We start from the raw sequence: 22,640 nt of genomic DNA on the forward strand, positions 1-22,640 counted from the left end.
TGAGAAACATTAAAGAACAGGGGGTTGGTATTCACGACAAGATTATGAGGCTTGCCGATGGCACCAAGCTGTGCGGTGTCACGCTGGAGGGCAGGGATGGCATCCAGAGGGACCTGGACAGGCTGGAGAGGTGGGCCCATGTGAACAACATGGAGTTCAACAAGGCCAAGTGCAGGGTCCTGCACATGGGTCAGAGCAATCCCAAGCACAAACACAGGCTGGGCGAGGAGTGGATTGAGAGCAGCCCTGTGGAGAAGGACTTGGGGGGCGTTAGTGGATGGAAAACTGACCATGAGCCAGCAATGTGCGCTCACAGCCCAGAAATCCAACCGTGTCCGGGGCTGCATCAAGAGCAGTGTGGGCAGCAGGTCAAGGGAGGGGATTCTGCCCCTCTGCTCTGCTCTCGTGAGACCCCCCTGCAGTGCTGTGTCCAGCTCTGGGGCCCCAACACAAGAAGCACATGGACCTGCTCAGGGGGGGTCCAGAGGAGGCCACGAAGATGATCAGGGGCTGGAGCAGCTCCCCTGTGAGGACAGGCTGAGAGAGCTGGAGCTGTTCAGCCTGGAGAAGAAAAGGCTCTGGGGAGACCTTAGAGTGGCCTTCCAGTGCTTAAAGGGGGCTACAGGAAAGGTGGGGAGGGACTCTATCAGTGAGTGTAGTGATAGGACAAAGGGTAATTATTTTAAACTTAAAGAGGGTAGATTTAAATTAGAGATAAAGAAGACATTCTTCACTGTGAGGGTGATGTGAAACTGGGACAGGTTTCCCAGAGCAGCTGTGGCTGCCCCCTCCCTGGAAGGGTTCAAGGCCAGGTTGGACGGGGCTTTGAGTGACCTGCTCTAGCAGAAGATGTTGCTGCCCATGGCAGGGGGCTTGGAACTAGGTCTTTAAGGTCCCTTCCAACCCAAACCATTCTATTAGTCAGTGAACTGCTGGATGAGGAACCAATGATAACAGGCTGGTATTTTATCACTAAAGGTATTGTGCACCACTGAGTGACAGGCCACACACCAGAAAGGGCTGAGGACACTTTAGATATTTATTTACTACAGTATAATAAAGTTTGGGAAACTTTTTATTCAATATTGAACTACTCGGTATAAGCTTCTAAATGAAACCACATTTTTAATTAAAACTGCTTATCCCTACCCATCACTTCAGCCATGAACCATGTTACTTGCACAACCCTCCATAAAATTAAACAATTCAAACAGACATTCATACATTTAAAAGCAGCACTGTTAACCCTGATCTATTTATACAGCTGTGCTCTATTATTTCGCCTGTTCTTTTTGCCCATACACAATATAGAACTGCAGCATAATAATGGCAACTGACAGAATTTGCCAGTCTGCTGTGGTATTACAATGACAACTCATCACTCTGCTTTCAGGCTTCTTTCCTCTGGCACCTCAAAGCCTCCTCAGACATAGCTGAGACAGCTCCTGTGAAGATAGAGAACACAGGTCTTCACATGCTAAGAGGTTTCACTTCCCAAAAGCTGAAAGCAGAGACTCAATATCTTGAATTACTTTAGAAGTTTTTTCCAAAGCCTCCGAGACACACACTTTATCGACTTCTTCCGGCTCACTCCCGTTTTCTGTTTTTCTGGCACTAATACCAGATGGAGTGTTTTTTGCAGCAGATGTCCTTTCCAGAACAGTGATATTATCCAATAAAACTAGTGTTACCTTGTTAAGGAAAAAATATCAAACTCTTCCTCATAATAAGAAAAATACTTCTCCACATTTGTATTCATCATTCTGCACTGCAAAGTCTCACATTTCATAGCACGGTAATTACATAAAGCTAAAAAATAAAAAGAATATATTACTCAAAATGTCTACAACATTTATAGAAATTGTATTTAACTAAGACTTCAATTTATTCAAAAGTTACGTTAAAAAGGAAACATCTGATGTCACACTGTACAGTTAACAGCATGTACTTTTCATACTAATAAAATTGGACACTGGCTTAAAGACAATTATAGAGTGGCTTAAGTGCATGCAGTGCAGCACACTTTTTTGAGCTGGCTGAATGCAATGGAACAATACTGAGGTAGTTGATAAACAGAAAGGTATTGTACTGCAACAACAAGCCCAAAGGCAACTGCACCATTCCTTTTTCAGAACAGGTCAGCAGATGTGTGTTAGCAAAACTAATGCAATACCCATTAAAGGGCTTCCTTTTATGAGTGATCTTTTGTTTTAGTTTGTACTCTGACACTGGTTTTGTTTCTGATGCTGTGATGCAGAAGTTGGACAGGATAAATGATAAAACAAAAATTCTAAGTAAGAAAACAAAAAATGGCTTTGAAAGGTAATTTTAAGAAGTGGGTAAGACAGTAAAAGAAGGTGAGAAGAGGATAGAGAGCCTCTGATGATCTAAAAATGCAGATTTGCATACGCAGATGAGTAACAACATAGAAGTGAAAAATCTTTAGAGCTTTCAAAAGGATACAGTTAAATCTCTGTATTTTTTTCAGCTCAGCATCAGCAGACCTGTCCAAGAAAATACAGATTATTAAACAATTTAGTATCATAAGTGATTCTCAAATGTATTTTATACTTCAGATTTTGATTTTTAATAGCTTCCAGAAATACTGAAAATTAGATGAGCAAAATCCAAGTGAAAAAAAATGCTTTATTTTTGTCTTTCATACCGCTGGTCAATGGCTGCCATTCAACAATCATCTGTGTTTCCAAAAGTCAGGGCTCTGCTCTAAAAATAGTCTCTTTGCTGTATATATGCATAAATATAATTTTCATTTAATCAGCTGCTGAATTTGCAATAAATTGTGTTACAAGTGCAAATGTAATTCATTTCAATTAACACATTTTAAATATGTGAATATGTTTGTATATGATGTCAGTAGACCTTTAGTCAGTAGCATGTATCAAAAATGACACATTAGCAAGAGATACAAGTGTCATTTAGCAGTTCAAAGTACTATTTTGAACTCCTTGGTGTTCTGTTAAAAGACACCTTTCTTCATCTAACTTCTCTTCTTCACCTTGCAAGATACCATCTCTGAACATTAATCCTCTTTTGGCAAGGTCACTGTAATTCCTATTCTTAACGAAGCCAGGCAGAAGTGCAATGAAACAAGAATCACCAACTCAACTTACCTAACATTCTAAACACTGGCAGAAAAATATGAAACCACACAAAATAAATGGACTTTCCACTTCCATTTTTGACCCTTAGGAAATGCAGTCTATAAAATTCACAGTTTATAGGCTTTTTGAGTTTTATTTTCAACATTATTTGCAGTCAATTATTTAGTGTAAAAGATGAATACCAATTTTCTTCAGTTACAGAGTGTGCAGCATATTCGGGAATCTCCTTCCTTCCATTCAAACTTCTGCACCATTCTATTGCTGTTCTGATGTACCTATGTGAACATGAAAATTCACAAAAGGTAGTTATTTATATAAGAAATACACTCAATCAAGCAAAAAAAAGAAGGTATTAAGCAATACACCTGGATACGAACAAAAAAAAACCATGATTCAAAATCAGCTTTTTCTCCAGGTTTCCTTGCCATTTTTTGATTCCCACTTGTCTAAAATCTCCATATTTAAATCTATGCGGTTATAGAAAATTATAATAAAGCTCTATGGTTTGTAATGGATAGTGTACAAATGTTAATTTTTGCCGGTGAATAACTGTTTGCTAAAATGCAGCACAGTAAACTTCTGATGATTGCCATAATGAGGCTGTAATTAGAGCAAGCAGATTAGAGAAAGCAATCTGCAGGCAGAGGTCAATATATGTAATGAAGCAAAAACTGGATGAAGTGTTATCCAGTTCTATGTACTAGCTCTATATAGGACTAAATTTTATTTTCCCCCCATCCACTGATGTAAGTGCCAAATTGCAGCTCTAGATATTTTTATAAAAGACGTTAGTGTAATAATTATAATGGAATAACAGCATGCAGTGGTCCCAGGTCATACAGATCCTGAATCTTTGACAGATGTAAGGTGGAGCTTTTATTGTTATGTGTTTGGATCCCCCCTCCAATGTGTTTTCAGTAAATACCATTTCTTCACATAAAAGGAACTGCACAGAATTCTTTTATAATTAACTTTAAATTGTTTAAATTACTTATACCTTTCATAGATTCCAGGATGACTTATTTGTACTAGCTGCTGTACCCCATCAGGAGTAGTTAATTTACACCAGCCTACATCTTCATTTACCTTAGAAGGAAAAAAATTACAAGTATTCATTTTCTGCTGCTGCCTGAAAAAAAAAAAAAAAAAAAAAAAAAGCAACTATAATATGCCAATTTAAGAACTAAGTATCTATGAACATTCCACTTTAAACACTTAAAAGTTTGTGTTATGCTAAGGATAGAATTTGGTATGGTCTGCTATGACAAATGTGGGGAGGGAAAAAACCCCACACCTGGCATGGCCCCAACACTTGTTTTGTGCTATTCAAGAATAAATTATTTCTAGAAGTGTGTAGAAATGTTTCCAAACCTGTGGAATTCTCAGTTCTTCCTCCTTTTATCATGACTGAGTATACAGATTTGAGCTAGCTCACATCAGGAAGCTATACTGCATCTCTTGACACACTAACTATCATATTTACATGGTTTATAAATACAGATATCCTCAGACACTTCAACATCTTTTTTGTTTCTTGTCACCTTAGGGTAATAAGCAAAGACACAGAAGCCGAAAGTCTCAGCAGACAATCTTGAATCCTCACTCGCATAAATTTCTCTACAGTGCCATTTTTCAAAAATCAACATAGTCTTTTTACTTCTATATTAAGTAGATATAAAAATGTATATGGAATACCATATGTGCAAGATTACTTTTTCAAGAAATTTTTCACTATCCATTTGCTCAATTATAGGTAATTTGAAATAAAAAACAAATAATCCCTTCTTTGATCAATGTGAATGACTTCTTAAAAGTGTAAAGTTTCATTTGACTCTTCTTTAGGCATCAGTTATGCACCAAAATATTTTTCCTCCTCATTTCCGATTAAAATACTGGTAATATATTAACAGTGGCATTTGCAGATAGTTCCTGTTTTCACTTAGACTACTGTACAAGCTCAAGGGTAAGCCACAGCAGCAAACTCCTGTGAGTTATGAATCTCTCAAGGCTTCAATTTGTATTTTATAGGTATCAAAACTTTTGTTTTGTTTCCTAGTAGCACTTTTTCATGAAGAGTTTTCAGAATAGTTATTCCTCTTAACTCATCAGTTACCTGGATCATACTACAGGATGAGCTGTAATCCCAGACCATAATCAGGGTAGTCCCATCCCAAAAAGCAGCATGGACTTTATGATCTGAGTACACAATGAGTCTTCCCATGCTGGGAATAACCTTTTCATACAGCAAAACTGGTAACATTTCTCGTCCATCTGTCTCAGGTACCTAGAACCAAACAAATACATTAGACACTTGCCCAAAGATAACATCCATCATTACAGCTGTTTCCATCTCTCCCAGATTTTCAATTTACTTGTTTTTCCAGACCACATCGAGTTCTCTTCATCATGCAATTGCTTACTTTTTGAGTTCTCTTCATCATGCAATTGCTTACTTTTTCACAAATATATCGTTACATTGCGTGGTTTTGGTTCCTAAATATGTACCTTCTGATCTTTGAGGATACACTCACCATTCTTCCCTCTAGATTAGGTCCTATTCCCTATTGCTTGGATAATCATCCTTGTAACACTGAAAGATTTATAATTCTTCAGCTACATACCATTTTCCAGCAGCAGAGATAATAGTTATGAGTTAATGATAGTTTAGTCTTGTAGCAGTACTGAAGTATTCTGAGGAGAAAAACCAAACAAAATATTAAGCATTACATACTTACTATGTCTTCTAAACAGCTGTTCTGTAAATTTATAGACATCCTCAGTGCTACTATTAATTCCTTTAATTTTTAAACTTAATGTCATAATAAGTATTATGCGTAATTTTAACTACCATCCTTTCAAAGTCAGAGGTATTAATGTAACAAATATAAAATAAAGTTACTTGGTTGCCTGAGTAATAATGGAGGATATAGAGTATGGATTTCCTGGTACATCAGGAGGTAGGCTGTTTACTGAATACATCTTTTCTTCTCTCTGCAGTAAAGAGCAGAAAGGAGATGAGTTAGTTACAGGTACTGTAGCATGAAAACAGTACTAAGAGCTTGCAGGATAGGACATTTTCTGACCTCCCAGAAAACAACTACAATCACTTTTAAATTTGCCTCAGAACAGAGGTAAATATCTCCTTGAAAAGTAAAAAAAAAAAAAAAAAAAAAAAGCAGTTGTATTCTTTAAGCCTACTTCTGTGGTAAGAAACATTCACAGTTTCCACATATTTATTATGGACTCAAAGTTGTCTCACCAGAGGGTAGACTGTAGTTCATTACTGAATAACTGTATCAGACTGCAAGCTAAAGGCTAGGTTTGATGGACACAAAGTTGACCTGTAACTCTGCTTTAAAAATACAAAGCACTGCATGAACGCAGGAGCGGATCTCTGAGGAATCTTAACAATAGACAGACACAGAGAGGCAAGATTGCTTCTCCAGCACTGAACAGCTCATCTGTGGCAAAGCCAGAACAACCTGCATCTTCTAGGTTCTGTCTCCATACAGTAAAAAAGAAAACACTTCCAGTTACATAAAGAATAAACTCTAATCCATATGTCAGTTTAAAGACTAAAGTTCTATATTACTGAGAAATGGTTATTGCTGATTTTTACTGCAGTACATACTGGAGCTTGTGAAATAAGTGTTACAATGAGTAAGATTTTTCTTACTGCATCTGTAATTCACAAAAATACATTCTGAAACAGAAGGAATAGTCTCACTTTTTTTTTATGATTGATTGAGTCATTACAGTAATTACCAATGGAGGGACTTCACCATAGACTGCATAGCCAAATGTCTTAAAACAATCATGACTGCTAACTTGAAGGAATTCAGAATATATTTTAAAATAGTTTTATACCTTTTTTGTTCCTTTGTGGATTGCATAATGTATGAAATAGTTTCCCAAAAACGCTCCCTCTGACTTGAAAAATGAGTCATCACCAGGATAAATTTCTGTGATGTTTGTCCTACCATGGATAAATCTAAGAGAAATAAGAAGATTTTTAACAAGTATTTAAAACGCTGTGTCACTAGGCAAGCAAAACAGGTTAGTGCATTTGAAGAAAGCATCAAGCAGAAACACATTTTCAACACAATTCGCATATGAAGAACTTTCCACTGTTTCACAAACAGCAGTGTACCAATTATTTCTTTTAACACAGAAGATTAGCATTACCAGGCTCTTTGCATGTGTGCATGAGGGGTGGTAGTTAAACAAGCTAAGGAAAGCATTTTTGTGTTGAGGTAAACATCTCACAAGAGCTGTTCATTCCACTGACCACAAAATACAGTGATTCTAAAGAGAAAAATCCAACATTCTTAATGGACCAGGCCTAGCTAATGTACACAGAGAACTGTCAGACTGAACAATTCCTGAACAACCTGAAAGTCTTCATTTCCACTGCAGCTGTGTTCTTTACTACGACCAATGGTCTTTTACTTGTGATCATACAGTATTTTGGAGCCCCAAAACCATTTAATGACCCAATTATGCAACTCTGTGGTTAGATGTCTGGACTTTGGCAATGGGACTTATAGGACTAGTATGGCTACTGACCATATTGCCAAATAAATGTGGTATAGTACTGAAGAGCTGCTAACCATTTTGTTCAGATAAGATGAAAATTTAGGAATTACACTGAGAAAAATGAAGAACACCAAGCAAAAAGGTTAAAGCTTTAAAGACTGATTAAGCTTTTATCAAATACTTTCATATGTTAATAGCAACTGTAGCATTTTCAAAGTTTGTATAATAGATTTGAAAGGGCTCTTTTAGAAAAAGTTTATGGGTCTTTTTTTTTTTTTGTTTTGTCTTTAAACCATATGGACATGCTGATTTTCCAGGAAAATCAACAGTAGTTCAGCTGCCTTCAACATGCATATTATGTAGGTCACTAAACCAAACGTTTCTAAAGCATGAAATCTGCAGCATCAAAAGGAGCAATGTACTTTGCAAAGAAACCAACACTGTAAGTATCAGTAAAGTCTGTGGGAGCTCCAGGTGTCCAGTAAACCTTTAAGAAATTAGATAATCAGATCACTTCTTTAAAAGCCTCTAACATGATTTCAGATTATTTCAGACATACCCACTTTCAGACCTTGAAATACACTGTACTAGGAATCTGAAGTCTGATGAACAAACAGGAGAAATGAACAGATTCCTACATGAAGACTGTGTACAATTTCTCAAAGAGTGAGAAAGGAACAAAGTAAGAAATCTCATAATAAGGCTTAATTCCCATAAAAATTAGGTCTTCCAAACATGAAATTTATCATCTCTTACATACCTATAAAATACACCCTGGCACCATACAATTTGAATTAGCTGAGGGCATGAATATTTTTCAGTATCTTGGTTCTGAAAGAAGTCACAGAAAGTCCACCTGTACAAAATACAATGAAAGCTTCAGCAAGTCTGAAGGTCAGGGTTTTTCTTTTTGTGTGCAGGTACTGATTTCCACACCAGCAACAGAGATGCGTGCACACCTATTCAAAGGAAAAGAGGCCATGTTTTCCAGAGTCCTCTGATTCCTTAGTTACCCACATTAGTTACCAAATTGTTTTTTCCAAACCTGCAAGTGTTTCTAAAATTATTTTTAGTGGTGCTGACAGAACGTATGTCACTGGCCCACCTCTGAAGTTCTGTCTTCTCAAAAATGAAAAAAACCCAAACCAACCCAAAACCTGTGTTCTTTATTTAGTATTCTTTTTTTTTTTCATTTTCCTATTTATACAGCATGTCAGAAAATAAAATGTATTTTTCTGTGGACTAATTACTATATATTCATATTACAGCAGGATATAGAATGTTAGTTTCATAAATTTCACGTTTCAAGAAATTCCTAAAAAAAATGATGCGACTAATTTTTTTATTTTTATAGCTGGAATGCAGTAATTTTCCTGGAAGTTGAAGTTCCAGACTGCAGAATTGTAAAACATATGTTAACAACTACAAAGCAAACAGCTTAAATTACCTGTGTAAGTGTGGGGCTCTGCAGCTGAGTGGCAAAGCTGCAGGCAAATGAGAAACTGTTTCAAGTGCTTCGGGGTCCATTAAAACACCAGCTTCTGTTGATGTATGGTTGTTTCTCTCACACGTCTTACCAGTATGTAAGTTACAGCACATTAGTGCCAACGACAAAGGGTATTTCCATTCTTCTGGGTAGGAGGAAACAGACCAACACTGTGTAACCCATGTGTATTCAGAAGAACAATTTGAGTAGAATAAAGGGACTCCATCTCCGTACTTTTGGTCCTGTGGTTTGGTTGGTTCTCTCTGTTTACCTTTGGCACAACCACGTTCATTGTTTTTATCCTCTATTCTCATTTGTTTCAGTGTCATTTCTGCAACAGAATTTTTATTTGATTTTCCATACTGATCTCTGGTTTGATAGCTGTTGTTCTTTTGAGAGGAGTGAAGGGATGCTGCAGATGACTGGCTGACTTTGCATAAGAACTCCACTGTAAATTCTTGCTGTAATTCTGACAGGTATAGGTGAGCGTAACCATCTACTGACGAGATCCTCACACTGCCATTGTCTATGCATCTTGTCAGCTCAGCTGTAGCAGGGTCAGGCCATCTGATTTGTAAGATATCACTGAAAAGAATCTTAATACAAGAAAAAGGATTGGAATGTGCAGCAAAATAAAAATGACCTGCTTCCCATAAATTACAGTGGAGGATTTACTTTTAAATTAATTCAGTCCTTGTGCAAGGTGATGTTTGGCAAGAAACTTTACTCTGCATTTATTTGTGTACATGAACTCAAGATGAAGCAAAATATCTAACCTTCACATACGCTTCCTCCTGTTCTAACAGAGTGCTACCTTGCAGTAATGTTTTAATTTAATATGCATTCATGAACTACTAAGGTACATGGCTAACTGATCAGACACAACTGCCCACAGAGAGTAGATGAGTTGTGCTTCCAACTCAAGAAACACTGAAGAGAGAGCCTAAATTACGTATCAGTTATCAGTAAACTTCATGCAAAGCCCACATTAAAATTGTGTACATTAAAACCCCATGCGCTCTGAAATATTTTCTATATATAAAATTAAAATAAGCTCATAAAATGGCATGTAACATGTACTTATGTGTTCTTACCAAAATGGAAATTTATTGAAAATGTTTTGCAGCTAGGTGGGTAATCTTACTTAATCCTGCAGCACCACAATTGAAGTTACATAGCTATTACCAGGATGTGGATAAAACATATTTCTGAAGAAGAACTTAATTTAATAAAGATTTTAGGCTTCTACGATATATTTGGAAAGTCTCAGAAGAATAGCTTCATCTTAGTGCTGTGATATTCAAATATGGATTGCTGCTTCAATTAGCACTTTTGTTCAAAGCAAACATAAAACATTTTCATAGCATATGCCCTTGTGCTACCCCTTCTACAAAATGAAGCAGATGATTCTCAACAAATTACTCCAAACAAGCACTGCATCTACCACAAACCCTGGATTAAAGCTTTGCCCAAAGAGAAGATGTAGTTATAGTTCAGAAAATGCGCTAATCACCTTCTGAAACTATAAATATTCTGTCAAAACAGAGAATGCCTTTCTAGCCATCCACTCATTCTCCATTGTATTGTCTTTATACCCGACCACTGCACAGAAAATATCTTTAGTCTGCTGTCAGTTGAAGGTTACAGGTAAAGCACTGGATCCCAGATAAACACAGCAATGCAAACTCTTGCAAATAAGGTGTGAAACAAACTTAGCAAACGAGTATTCACACTCCTCAGGACTGCGGTTTTGGGACCTTCCCTTCTCTGGCATTGCTAGGTGGGAACGGCCTGGGCATTGGTGGGCAAGCAGTTGCACTGTGCATTACCTGTCTGTATTTTCTATTAATGTTATTCTGTTTTATTTCAAGCATTAAAATGTTTTTATCTCAACCTGTGAGTCTCCTTACCTTCACCCCTCCAGTTCTCTCCCCCACCCCTGGGTGGGGGAGGGCTGTGTGGTGCTTTGCTGCCAGCTGGGTTTAAACCACAATACTCACACAGGTACCTCAGCGGGGAAACAGGATTCTGAACCTGACAGCCTCTTGGAAAACACTGTCCTATTTCACCAAGTCTTCCCTGAAAGTTTTCAAGTGCAGAAAAGTGACGATACATGTAGGAGGGACCTCATACAGGGGGCGAGACCAGAGTTAGACCTCACACCGATGCGATGAAAGTCATACTCTCTTTATTGGTCCAGGGTACATATATTTATACAGACAACGCTAATTATTATGCCTACTAGTCACTAGCTGATTAGCTTAAGCTCTAAAGGTCGTATTTGTATGGTCCACCTACTTGCAGTTAGCTAACAGCACGAGCTTCTCATGCCACTATTTCTAATTCCTCTTAACCTGTTTTCGACACACCACGGTACACAGGGCTGAAGCGTCCCTGACATTCCTCCTGTATCAGCAGCTGCGAGCAGCTGCAGGCAAACCCTAGTGAGGCCCAGCATCAGCCCCTAAAACAGGCTCTGATCGTACAACTGCTCGGTGGGCTCAGGACCCTTGTCTCTGAGCCATTCTCCAACAGATACATAAAACCACTTGCTCAAACCACATTTACAAATTCCTAGGTTTTTGTCTTAGTAAGAGTGAATGAACTCTTTCTAGTGTTCAACTACACAGGATAAGCATAAATAGAGGATTAAGTTAAAACTGTAATTTAAAACGGCAGCATTCTAACCAAGCTGACAAATGCATTAGCCAGACTACTCTCTTGATCTTGAAGGCCTGTACTCATACACCTGCGTGTAAAGTCATGCAAGTTCACTTTATCAGACTACTGGGGAAGCCTGTTTTACAAAAGCAGGGCATGCGTGCCTCTCACCTTTTTTCTTTCAGGAGGTAGAACATGTGAAGGTAAGTACGGGCGAGAAGAAAACTTGTTCCGGAAATCCAGAGCTCGCAGAAGTTTTTCCTGTCGAAGAGTGATGAAAAACAAACGCTGTTACCTTGTGCGCTTCTCTATGCGGCGGTAACACTTTAAGCTGCTTTCATCCTTTTCTTCGCTGGAGCAGAGGCCAGGAGACCACCCCCCACCCCTCCACCCACCATTTCACGCACAGGAGCAACGATTTCGCTTCCGCTGAGGGGCTGCGGGGCCCCGCCTGAGGGGAAGCCGGCCGCTCCCCGCTCCCCTCCGAGGGGCAGCCCCGGCCCCCGAGCCCGCGGCCAACCCCACGCCCGGCCCTCCTCGGCCCCGCTCTCCGCGGGCCTGGCCGCGCCCGCCCGCCGCGTACCCGGTAGGCGCTGACAACGAAGGCGACCCGCTGGCGGGCGGTCTCCGCCGGCTGCAGGGGGTGGGCAGCGGCGGGGCGCGCCGCTTCCAGCAGGTACTCGCAGCCGCAGGGGGACAGCAGCAAGCGGGACCCCCCGGCGTACCGCACCTCCACCGAGCCGTCCCCGTACAGCACCATCAGCGTCTCCGCCGCCATGGCCGCGGCAGGGCCCCGCCCGGCGGGAAGGGCGAGGCGGGGCGGGGCGGACGAGGCCCCGCCCCTCCAGGCCGGGGGCCCGTGGACTGAGGTTCGCGCCACCCCCCTGCGGGTGGGGGTCGGGTGGGAAATGCGGGCTGGCGTACCCACGCGTTTGTGCGACAAGCTGGGTGGGAATGCACACCGTGTCTTTTTATTTCGGCTTTTTTTTTTTTTTTTTTCCTTTTGAGTTTTTGCCTGCTGGAAATAGAGGTGTCTTTTTTTGCTGCTCCAGAAATGAAAACTAGCAGTGCAAAGACCTAGACTTGTAGGAAAAACAAAACAAAACAAAACAAAACAAACAAACAAACCTAAACCCCGTTTTTTTTGTAATTGCGCCTCTTTGTTAAGATACACACCGTTCAGCAGGTGCCGTGACACAGAGCACGGCCACTCGGACGCCTGCGGCAGCAGCACCAGCCCACGGCCCCCGCCGCCTCCCCACGCGGGACGGCGCCGGCCGTGCCGCCGGGCAGCTCTGGGGAGCGAGGAGCGGGCGGAGGGCCGGCGCCGGGAGGGCGGGCGGGCGCTCCGCAGGTGACCCCACCGGCAGATCACCCGTACACGGTTCTCTTGCGGTGCCGCCTGACGTTCATGCGCTCGCAGGGCGCCGAAATGTGACAGATACCCCTCTACTTACAACTGGGTGGTGGAAGCCCTAGCCGGATAAGCTGGAAGATTAGTTTCCCAAAGGCCAATTAAAAATTTATGCCTACTTGACTTTTTGGAGGGTACCATACTGTCGTGTCCGTCTGCCCGTCACCCCCCATAGTCACAGTTTAATGAAAGATGTTTTAGGTGGATTTGATGAAAGCAAATGCAAAAGGAAACATTCTGGGAGGTGATGATAGGCTCAAGAATAGTAGAGCCTTGCAAAACAGATGGAACCTTGGATGGAGGAACAATGAAACTTTCCTTGGTCATGTGCTCAGAGATACCATAGACTGCCCAAGTTGTGTCCTTCAGATGAATTTAGCTCATTATAGTGTGGAAACCACACCTCTTGATCATGTGATAAATAATAGAAGAATTTTGCTTTCGCTAAAAGTAATTAAACAATTACTTCTTAGGCTAAAGCTATTATTAGTACAATGATCCAAATTTTAAGAAAAGACTTTACTACTGGGAAAAGAAAAGGGGGGAACTGATCTGAGGAAACACCAACCCAACAGCCCCCCCTTTCTTGGGATGCTCACCAAATGGTCCATATCAAAGGGTGGTAACTCCTTTGCAATGGAATGAGAAAGAACAGAATGGGCCATCTCTGGTATCCCTTGTCCTTGAGATAAGAGAGGAACTGAAACCACTGAGCCATAAAAGACAAAGGAGCTGCAAATTGGCCCAGACTTGAAGGACAAGGTGTAGTGAGCACAGGACTGAAGAAAGAAGATAAGATTGTAGAAGGAGACAGGAGGCGTGCCGAAGGTGTTGAAACTGGCAGCTGTGTGGATAAAAGGGGGTTTGAAACTTGAACAATTTGGTGAGCCTGGACGGAGCTGCCTCCCCTCCTCGGCCACACCACCGCTGCATTTGCTCTCTTACCTTAATAAAGATTCATTAATCCATATTTGGATGTGATTTTCCTTAAACTACCTATAACAATCAGGTAAAGCCCCGACTCAGGTTAAGACCCCCACTCTTTGAGTTTGTGAGGGAGACAAGGCATGTTGTTAACCCGTGAGGAGCAAAGGGGTAAGAAAACAACCAACGGTGGTGACATTAAACGTGCATTGTTTGTGCAGTTGGAAGTGTGTAACTAGGTCACCTGCCTGTGTGCGGCCTGCTGGCTTGACGGAATCACTACCTGGCACCCATCTCTGCACAGGCACAGATTAAACAAATACCTCGACTGTTTTTTGGCTCATTGCACACTGGATAAAAGAACCCAGGTTTTTTGGACAACAGATGGCAGTTTACAGTGAAGTGACAATTTATTATCAGTTCCTGCTTAAAGCACTAAGCAACTGTAACTTAAGATCCTTTGATCTAGAGGCCATGCTAGAGCACATGGTCTCATCTAGCTGTAACAGCTGTTCCTTACCTGTGGAGGTACCGATTTCTCAGACAGAGCAATATGCAATCATGGAGGAACTGCATTCAGTACAACTCCCTATCTTCTACAACCACTGTCTCATCAAAAGCATAGAGTCAACATCCAGACAAGTGGCTGCAGACAAAGCCATGCATCAAAATATATCTATTTGCAATACCCTTTTAAATTATCATGCATAGTACTTGCCAGAAGCAAGCTTCAAACTATGTATCTGAATTATGAATCCTTTATTATTATTTTTTATGGACTATGCATTGTATTTCACTGGCAACTTCACTGCCATGGTCAGAACCCTCAGCGCAGGAACTGTGGAATTAGGTTACGCAGGCTGAGGTAGAGGTGGTAAATCAGCAATTCACAAACAGTGCAGTATCATCCCTGACTTTTGGCCACAATGTCATTTTATGTTCCTGTATCAGCCACTCGGATCCACAGGCTGGATGATTAGAACTGTAATTCAGTCTGAGAGAAGTTGTAAACTTGAGCTATTGACAGTTGAATGAGTTCAAGAAAGTACTGTCCCAGAGAGAAATAAGGATGGCTGTTACAAACCAGTAATGCCACTAATATGCAGTGCCATTGATCTGAGGAAACACTAACCCGACAGCCCCCCCTTTCAGGGGATGCTCACACTAACCCCATAGCCCCCCCTTCTTGGGATGCTCACCAGATGGCCTCCATCAAAGGATGGTAACTCCTTTGCAATGGAATGAGAAAGAACAAGATGGGCCATTGATGGTCCACATCAAAGGACGGTAACTCCCTTGTGATTGAATGGAAGGAAGACAGGGTGGGCCATCTCTGGTATCTCTTGTCCTTGAGATAAGAGAGGAACTAAAACCACTGACCCATAAAGACAAAGGAGCTGCAAATTATCCCAGACTTGAAGGACAAGGTGTACGTGACCACAGGACTGAGTTGGCGCATAAGTAAGGGTCAGCTAGCGAACACCGAACACCGTGAAGAAGACTATGAGCCTTCATCTGAACCCCTGCCCACAACCACCAGGGAGCACTGTGCAAGCGCGACGGGAGGAATTTGGGGTGGGGGGATATGTTAATGATTCTCTGAACTAATTATAATATTCCCTCCCTATTATTGGAGTAGTGATGCATATGTATTAGAATTAGTGAATATGTAACGTTTTTAAGCAATAATAAGGGGCTGTTTTCCCACTCCAGGTGGCGCACTTCTGTGGTGGCATCATCCCCCGTGTGCCCAGCGCTGAATAAACATAGCTTCTTCATAACCTTACTGGTTGTAAAGTCGTGATTCCGCGCCTCACCATAATGAATTATTCAATTAAAAAAAAAATCCCATGTATGCATAATTTGTGATACTTGATGTAGTTGAGCTAGTCTTGCTTCTTTCTGTAGTGCTGCAATTACACTGAGAACCAACATGCGAAAACCCAGTGACTAACTGTTTTCCTAAAAAAAAAAAAAAAAGCCACAAGTAGTGAGGAGTTCTTGCAAATTTGAAAGGAAACCAGTTGGAAAAAGTTGACTTAATTTCCGAATATGTAACTCTCATTCAAAAGCAAAGTACATGCAAAGCAACACCTCTTAGAGCTCGGTTTTAAATTACTTTAAGCAAAGTGTGATTTTCAATTAAGCATTTTTGTTAAATCACAATTCATCTGTCAAGAGTGGCAAATATTGTGCATACATTTTCTGTTGCGTGAAGCTTGGCCATGTGCTTGAATTTGAATGCAAAGTATGTTTCCTTTCAGAACTAGTGCTGAAGAGGTTTGCTTCACATCTCCCCAGTTTGCTTTCCATGCTTCTTTGCTTTCACTGCCTTACCATTATGCCACAAAGAAAATACAACTTTTTAAAGGGCTGTTTATCTGCAAGGTATTGTTCAGAAACTTGTAGATGAAATACACTTTTGCACAGTGCGCTTGAAATGTATAGGTGCTAAAATCCAGATGACATGATCTTTAAACATCTCAAGACTCGTCTCTATCATACACAAAACTATCAGAAGTTAAAAGTGTGCAGACAAGCAGCAAATGGTGATTATGACAGTGCAAAACCTGCTGCTTTCTTTTGCTCTCTCACATCTCATTTCACCATCACTAATTTGTATTAGACTTCTGTAAGATTTAAGATGAAGTAGGAAAGATTGTTGTGTTTAAGGCAAAGATTCTTTCTTACTCAGTAGGACAGAGTTTAAACAATTTTTCCTTACTGCAGTGCAGGGTTAAAGCTCTTGCAAAGCTTTGTATTCAAAGAACACAAACTTCTCCACTACTTTGAACAAAAGTCTTGCTTTATGATTTTTCAGTATTTCTGGTGGAGGACAAAGCTTATTTTGCAAACCCTGTTTTGAATTGCTTCATATACACAATTCCTAGTTCCCAACATTTTTGTACAGGACTCGGCATGTTTCTTACCTACATGTAAGACATAATGTCTCCTCAAGATAACAAGAGTATACATCTGGAGTCTGACAGCTGCTTTACAGAAAAAAAGACACACTACAAAAGATTAAAAACTAAAACGTAAAGTGGAGTCCCTTGAAAATGCTATTATTTTACTATAATGCATATATGAATGCTTCTTCCTTGGGACTGTAAGTTTTGAGTAAATATGTTTTCCACAAGACACCTGCTTGTAAAGTCAGCAAGAAGTCTGGCCTGTATTTGGAATAAAAGTTTTGTATGAAAAATACCCAATGTTAGAGAATGTGAAAATAACCTAATTCAATTTTCACTTTTCTAGTTTCTGGATTTTAGTCTAGAGACTTTGAAATGCTATTATTGTTCTTATCACCATACTGCCCTCTGATACAATTTTATTTTTCCCATGAATTTTAAAAGATAATACTCTTTACAAGTGTGTATTTTAAAGAAAAAAAAAAAAAGGATTGTTAGCTGAAGGGGAGATAGAAGAAGGGCAAAACACCATTTTTTTCTTTTTTAAAGCAAAAAGACAAGGTAGTGAAATTATACCAAAGGAAACAAAGCTAGTTAGATTTTATTTTCCAAAACTCCAACCTAAATAAGTATGTTAAATAAACATCCAGAAAACAGTCAGTGCTCACTCTATTAGCAGATGCACAAGTTATTTAACCCAACAAATAACAGTGAAATATTAACAGAATTATTTACATGCATATTTACAACATGTGTTCTTTATAGTAGCTAACTTGGAAAATATCTCCATTTGTTTTTGGTAAGGAGTTCTACTCAGTCTAACCAGTAACAGAAAACAGTACAACTGAGTTTGGCAACAACGATGAAGTATTCTAGGAAAACTAACATGATTGTATGGGGTCAAAAAAGAACAGTTGGCTTCAGAACGTTAACATTTATGAAATATATGAATTTACCCCAACTACAAAATTAAATCAAACTATATAAAATTAGAATGGAGAAAGTTACAAGGGTTGCTGGAAGGTTAGACATGTTAGATACATTAAAAAAAAACAAAACCAAAAAACCCTCAAAGCCCAAGCACTGCACATACCCTTAAGAAGCATGGGTTAAATGTAACTATATTCATATACTCCTGAAGAACACAACAAACTAAAGGTTGCTTGTAAAAGTTGAAAACAAGCTTATCTGAACGAAAGATCTTGAAAGCACACAACTTCTGAAATACTGCTTGCTTTTTCACATACCAACATACATGTTATCCCAGAAAAAAAATTCCGGACCTCGCTTATATGGGTTTTGGGAGAGGAAGAAAAAGGAAATAAAACAAAAAAAACCCCACAAAACGAAACTTTCACAAACCACTTCTCGTGATTGGGATCTACAAGAAAAAAAAAAAAAAAATCCCTATTTGAATCATACTCTCCTTAGGAAAAAAAACAAACCAAAACAAAACCCACCAACAAAAAAAAACCAAAACCCAGATATCCTGACATCTTGTATAAGGTAAAAAGAATAAGTAAATTCCAATATATACCAAAACAAGCAAGCAAGCAATTAAATTTAAATCAAGTTATTCTTCCCCTTTCACTCTCAAAGGAAATTTGATGGGACAGTTCCCCATTAAATTTTATTTCAATTATGATAATTTAAAAATAATTTTAATTGCAGCCAAAACATTGTTCATATACCTGTACATAAAATAAACTATGATATATACACAATGGTTTAAGTTACAGGGTTTAAGTTTACAATTTTTAGCAGATTCTGTTAAACAAAATGGAAATTGTATAACTTTAGTACTTGGAGAAACTCGAGTTCCTTCTTTTGGTACACATATTTTGTGTCCCTCTGTATTCTAACCATGCCTAAACTGGCTTAATAAACTAACATTAATGTGCAACATCTCACTGTTTTCTCTTATGTTCAGATTCTAGACAGAATTTTTCATATGCTTCTTCAATTTCTGGATCCATCTCGTCATCAATGTCATCAAAATACCTTAAAAAATAAAAAATCACCGAAGATGTTAAGTTTATGTACAGATTTTCAGAAACATTTATGTAGATGCCATGAATAAAACAGAAAAATAACAGTTAACCATGACATTTTCTGAAATGGGATGAAGAGGGAAAAAATCCTGTGTACTAGGAAAACAGATAAACAGAAACCTCAAAGCAGCACCGATATGTACAAATGGCTACAGTGTTTGTCACCATTTTAGATCATCTTATGCTGTCGACTAAAAGACAGAAATAGTAGCCGAGATGATAGAAAATGCAATAATGCAGTCCAAGCTTCCCAAAATTTAATAATGCATCTGTACCGATCTACTTTCAAAAAACATAATTAGCATCATATTACCATAACTTTTGGTTTGTTAACAGCCTAGTTCAAATACTGCATCAGCTGTCTTGGTTGCACACTAGTTGAAGAATATATTTGTATAGAAAACCTGAATTCCTATTTGTTGATACATGAAAGAAGGCAACCTTCAATCACCTCCCTTTTGCACCTGCATTATACTACCTTCTATTATATGGTAATGAGTCTTTCGGAAAAGATCTGTCTTATATAGGTGACAGAAAATACTGGATTCCAATAATGATTGTAAGTATTGCACAGAGTGCAGACTACCACTGAGTTTCAAAATAAAGCTGGGAAGTGATGAGGATCACTTCAGCTTTCTTTCTGCCTGGAATTACTGGAAAGTAACTTGAGTGTTCCTTGTTTTTTCTAGGTCCAGCTGGAGTGTTCATCACCATCAACTAGGACAACAGAGTTACAGTGTGAACATGATAGTATATATAATTCTAAACAGCCTTAAAAAAAAATGTCAGCAGCTACTGACTCTCAAAAAGTGCATTAATTTCAGGTGCTCACTTTATTAACTTCCGTGCCTTAGTTCCGGACAAGGGAATCATCATGTCTTATCTGCACAGAGGCCATAAATGGTATGTTTTACACAAAACCACAGCAGAGTGCCACAGAAACGCATAAGGAAAGTATTTTTTCTTCAGAATTGTGAATCGAAGAAGCAGTCTAAGTATTTTATTTGTTCCTTCTTTCTTGTAGAGTGTAGACTTAAGAAGGGACTCAAGACAGAACCCTTCTCCCTGATGACAGTCATGAGAAAGAGCTGACAGAGGATTAGCATTTGTCTAAGCTTTTCTTAAGCCTTCAACAAAGAAGGTTCCACAGTCACCTTGCATGAAGGTTGACTCAGTGTCTTCCACATGTCACTCTCTGGATTTTCTGTATTTTTTAATGGCTGCCTGACTCCATTTTGCATTGAATTTGTTCTTCTAAACAGAGGTTCACATGGGTATTTTTTTCCCCTCAGTATGAGCTTCTTAATTTCTCATGACACCTGTAATTTATCTTCCAAAGTTCCTGCCACGTCCCTCAGCTAGTCATGATCTCAAAGTTTCCTAATTTACTAATAAAAATATTGATCCAGGCCAGCACTGTTATCACACATAAACTCAACACTGAAAATGTTCTTTAGGTATTGAATTGTGATCTGAAAGTACTCCTTCAGTCAGGTGCATACAAAGCTCAGAGCAATTAGTTTTATACTGTACTTCTTCTGGTTTCCTACTAAATTCTTAAAAACTGGTGTCAGAAAGTCAGACTACATTTCCATCCATTGCTTCCACCTTTGCCATTAGGTTACTTTTCTTGTTACTGAATAGCCATTTAATGAGGGGAATACTACCTATCCTGAGGAGAGAAACTTAATGACCTCCTGCATTAAACGGCTCTGAAAGTTTTGTAATCATCTCTAGCTGGGATGTGTATGTGCATCAGTCAAATGAATTCAGCTTGCCTCACTACCAGTTCTTCAAGGCCTGGTGCTTCACTTTGCTTGCAAATTATTTTTTTTTTTTAATGGAGAAGATAGTATGATTGTACATGTTCATAAATATCTGAAATTTAATTACCCTACTCAGTTGCATTAATATAAAATTTGTTTCAAACTTGTGTGATTACAAACCAACTTACACCCAAACAAATACATAACTCCCATTGTAGAGCTATATAGTAACTACATTATTTAGTTTAATTTTTGTCAAGATTGGATTCCTAAGTCTACACTAAAAATAACTAGTATTGAAAAAAACTATTACTGAAAAAGAAAACATACAGCTCTCCAGGTCCAGATAGGTCTGTTCCATTTTCCTCATAATCTGGAAACAAATCCTCTCTTTCAAGCAGCTCTTGGTACTTTTCTTGGTAATCTGGCAAAGTAAAAATAAGACTAAGTAAGACTAGTCCTCTAAATTAACATACATCTATACAGTTTGAAAATAGCCTATTTAATGAAACCATATATGGCATGAAACATATTATAGAAAAAACTCCTGCTACAGTGTTTTCTAAGGACATCAATCGACCTCTAAGAATGATGCTGATCTTCCCAGAGAACCGTAAAGGTAGTCACAGATGTCTTTACCTCAAATGATGTCATGCCACGTTGTGCTCAGATTACAAAAAACAAAGAAACCAAGGAAGAAACAAACCCTTTTGCTACTGACAATGGACAAGCAAAAGAAGACTTTAAGATTTCTGGGTTCTTGGAAAGACCAAGTGCTGAGGACCATGACACAAATTCCTCTGGACTATATGAACTCAAATACATACTCTCCATTTCAAACATTTACCTTCTTTTAATGTAGAATAAGGCATGTGTTACACAAAGCCAGGAATTTAAACTCATACAACTTAGAAACCAAAATGATGTCTAAGATGTTTGAGGAACAACTTTTAATGTACTTCAGTGGGACATAAACTTTATTACAACTTTTTAAAGAAGATTGAGAAGACAGGTACTCTAAGACTGTGACATACCTGGATCTGCTGCAGTGAAAGGAACACCATCAGAAGTGTAAAACGTTGGCTCATTCTAAGAATAAAGTTATACAGAAAGTTAGTAGTTCTTGTAGTTTTCAGCAATGTGATTGTCTATGAATCAAATTAAATTCACATTAAATTAAGGAACTGAAGTATCCATAAATTCTTACCATAAAATAGTTTGGGTCATTTTCAGGGGTAGCTTCTGTATGTGGAGTAGTTCCATGAACTCTACCCCAGTTACTTGATCGCAGTTCTACTAGTTTCAGAAGCGTATGTTTCACATCTCTGAAATAAAGAGAAGCACTACAAAAGTTAGAATATTTTGTGCTAAGCAAGAAATGGGGCTTCTCTTATCTTGCAAATACTAGATAGTTAAATCCTCCCTGAAAAGCTCTAACCCAGACAAAATTTGCTCCAGTTTGCAGATAATTTTGTGTTAATTTTTCCCCCTGCAAGTCTAGATGCTTTATGTGGCGATTATGAGATATTCACCCTCTCAATATCCTCTGTGGTAAAGTAAGGAGCCCATATGAAATTGAAATTGCTATAGTTTTTATCAAGATACCAAACTTGCAGCACAAGTTGAGGAACAAATCCTTTTCTGATAAAGACAGTACTGGGCAAAACAGGGTGATGATCTTCAAATTGTATTTTAATAATTTAATTTATGCTCCTAACTTTAATCTTCTTAATGACACTGAAATTCTGTGGTCAACAGTGAGAAGTAT

The 22,640-nt window shown here is 39.0% G+C and overlaps 2 protein-coding genes across 8 annotated transcripts in view; both read right to left on the reverse strand.

Annotated features, from left to right (window-relative positions):
- Window positions 1–1,057: 1,057 nt before the first annotated feature.
- CUNH5orf34 (chromosome unknown C5orf34 homolog) lies at window positions 1,058–12,637 on the reverse strand. 2 transcript variants are annotated; one of them, XM_032993296.2, is made up of 13 exons: window positions 12,389–12,637; window positions 11,977–12,066; window positions 9,106–9,740; window positions 8,419–8,514; window positions 6,990–7,113; window positions 6,022–6,113; window positions 5,744–5,813; window positions 5,236–5,406; window positions 4,120–4,208; window positions 3,305–3,397; window positions 2,464–2,504; window positions 1,533–1,681; window positions 1,058–1,445 (listed from the first exon to the last, which is right to left on the reverse strand). In XM_032993296.2, exons 1-13 carry the CDS (start codon window positions 12,581–12,583, stop codon window positions 1,413–1,415), a joined length of 1,878 nt encoding a protein of 625 aa, XP_032849187.2. In that variant the 5' UTR covers window positions 12,584–12,637; the 3' UTR covers window positions 1,058–1,412. The 2 variants fall into 2 exon arrangements, with proteins under 2 accessions (XP_032849187.2, XP_042660792.1); XM_042804858.1 differs by having other exon boundaries at window positions 1,058–1,681; window positions 12,389–12,636.
- Window positions 12,638–17,628: 4,991 nt separating this feature from the next.
- PAIP1 (poly(A) binding protein interacting protein 1) overlaps window positions 17,629–22,640 on the reverse strand; it is a 30,411-nt gene continuing 25,399 nt past the window's right edge. For all 6 annotated transcript variants that reach the window (XM_042804678.1, XM_032993068.2, XM_032993073.2 and 3 more), the window contains 4 exons: window positions 22,080–22,197; window positions 21,907–21,961; window positions 21,203–21,296; window positions 17,629–19,056 (listed from right to left, as the gene is read on the reverse strand). In XM_042804678.1, coding sequence (XP_042660612.1) covers window positions 18,963–19,056; window positions 21,203–21,296; window positions 21,907–21,961; window positions 22,080–22,197 — 361 coding nt within the window. In that variant the 3' untranslated portion in view covers window positions 17,629–18,962. The remainder of the gene's footprint in view (window positions 19,057–21,202; window positions 21,297–21,906; window positions 21,962–22,079; window positions 22,198–22,640) is intronic.

The sequence above is a fragment of the Tyto alba genome, unplaced genomic scaffold, assembly GCF_018691265.1.
Source record: "Tyto alba isolate M040663 unplaced genomic scaffold, T.alba_DEE_v4.0 Super-Scaffold_42, whole genome shotgun sequence".
NCBI lineage: Eukaryota > Metazoa > Chordata > Aves > Strigiformes > Tytonidae > Tyto > Tyto alba.

Bases quoted from the DNA above. Each gene is read 5' to 3' on its own strand.
- CUNH5orf34 (XM_042804858.1), bottom strand. From the start codon at position 12,583: ATGGCGGCGGAGACGCTGATGGTGCTGTACGGGGACGGCTCGGTGGAG. The intron at 8,515-9,105 runs GTAATTTAAGCT...TATTTTGTACAG, and splicing joins AGAGCCCCACACTTACACAG to GTGGACTTTCTGTGACTTCT. The intron at 6,114-6,989 runs GTATAAAACTAT...TCTTTACTGCAG, and splicing joins TCCACAAAGGAACAAAAAAG to AGAGAAGAAAAGATGTATTC.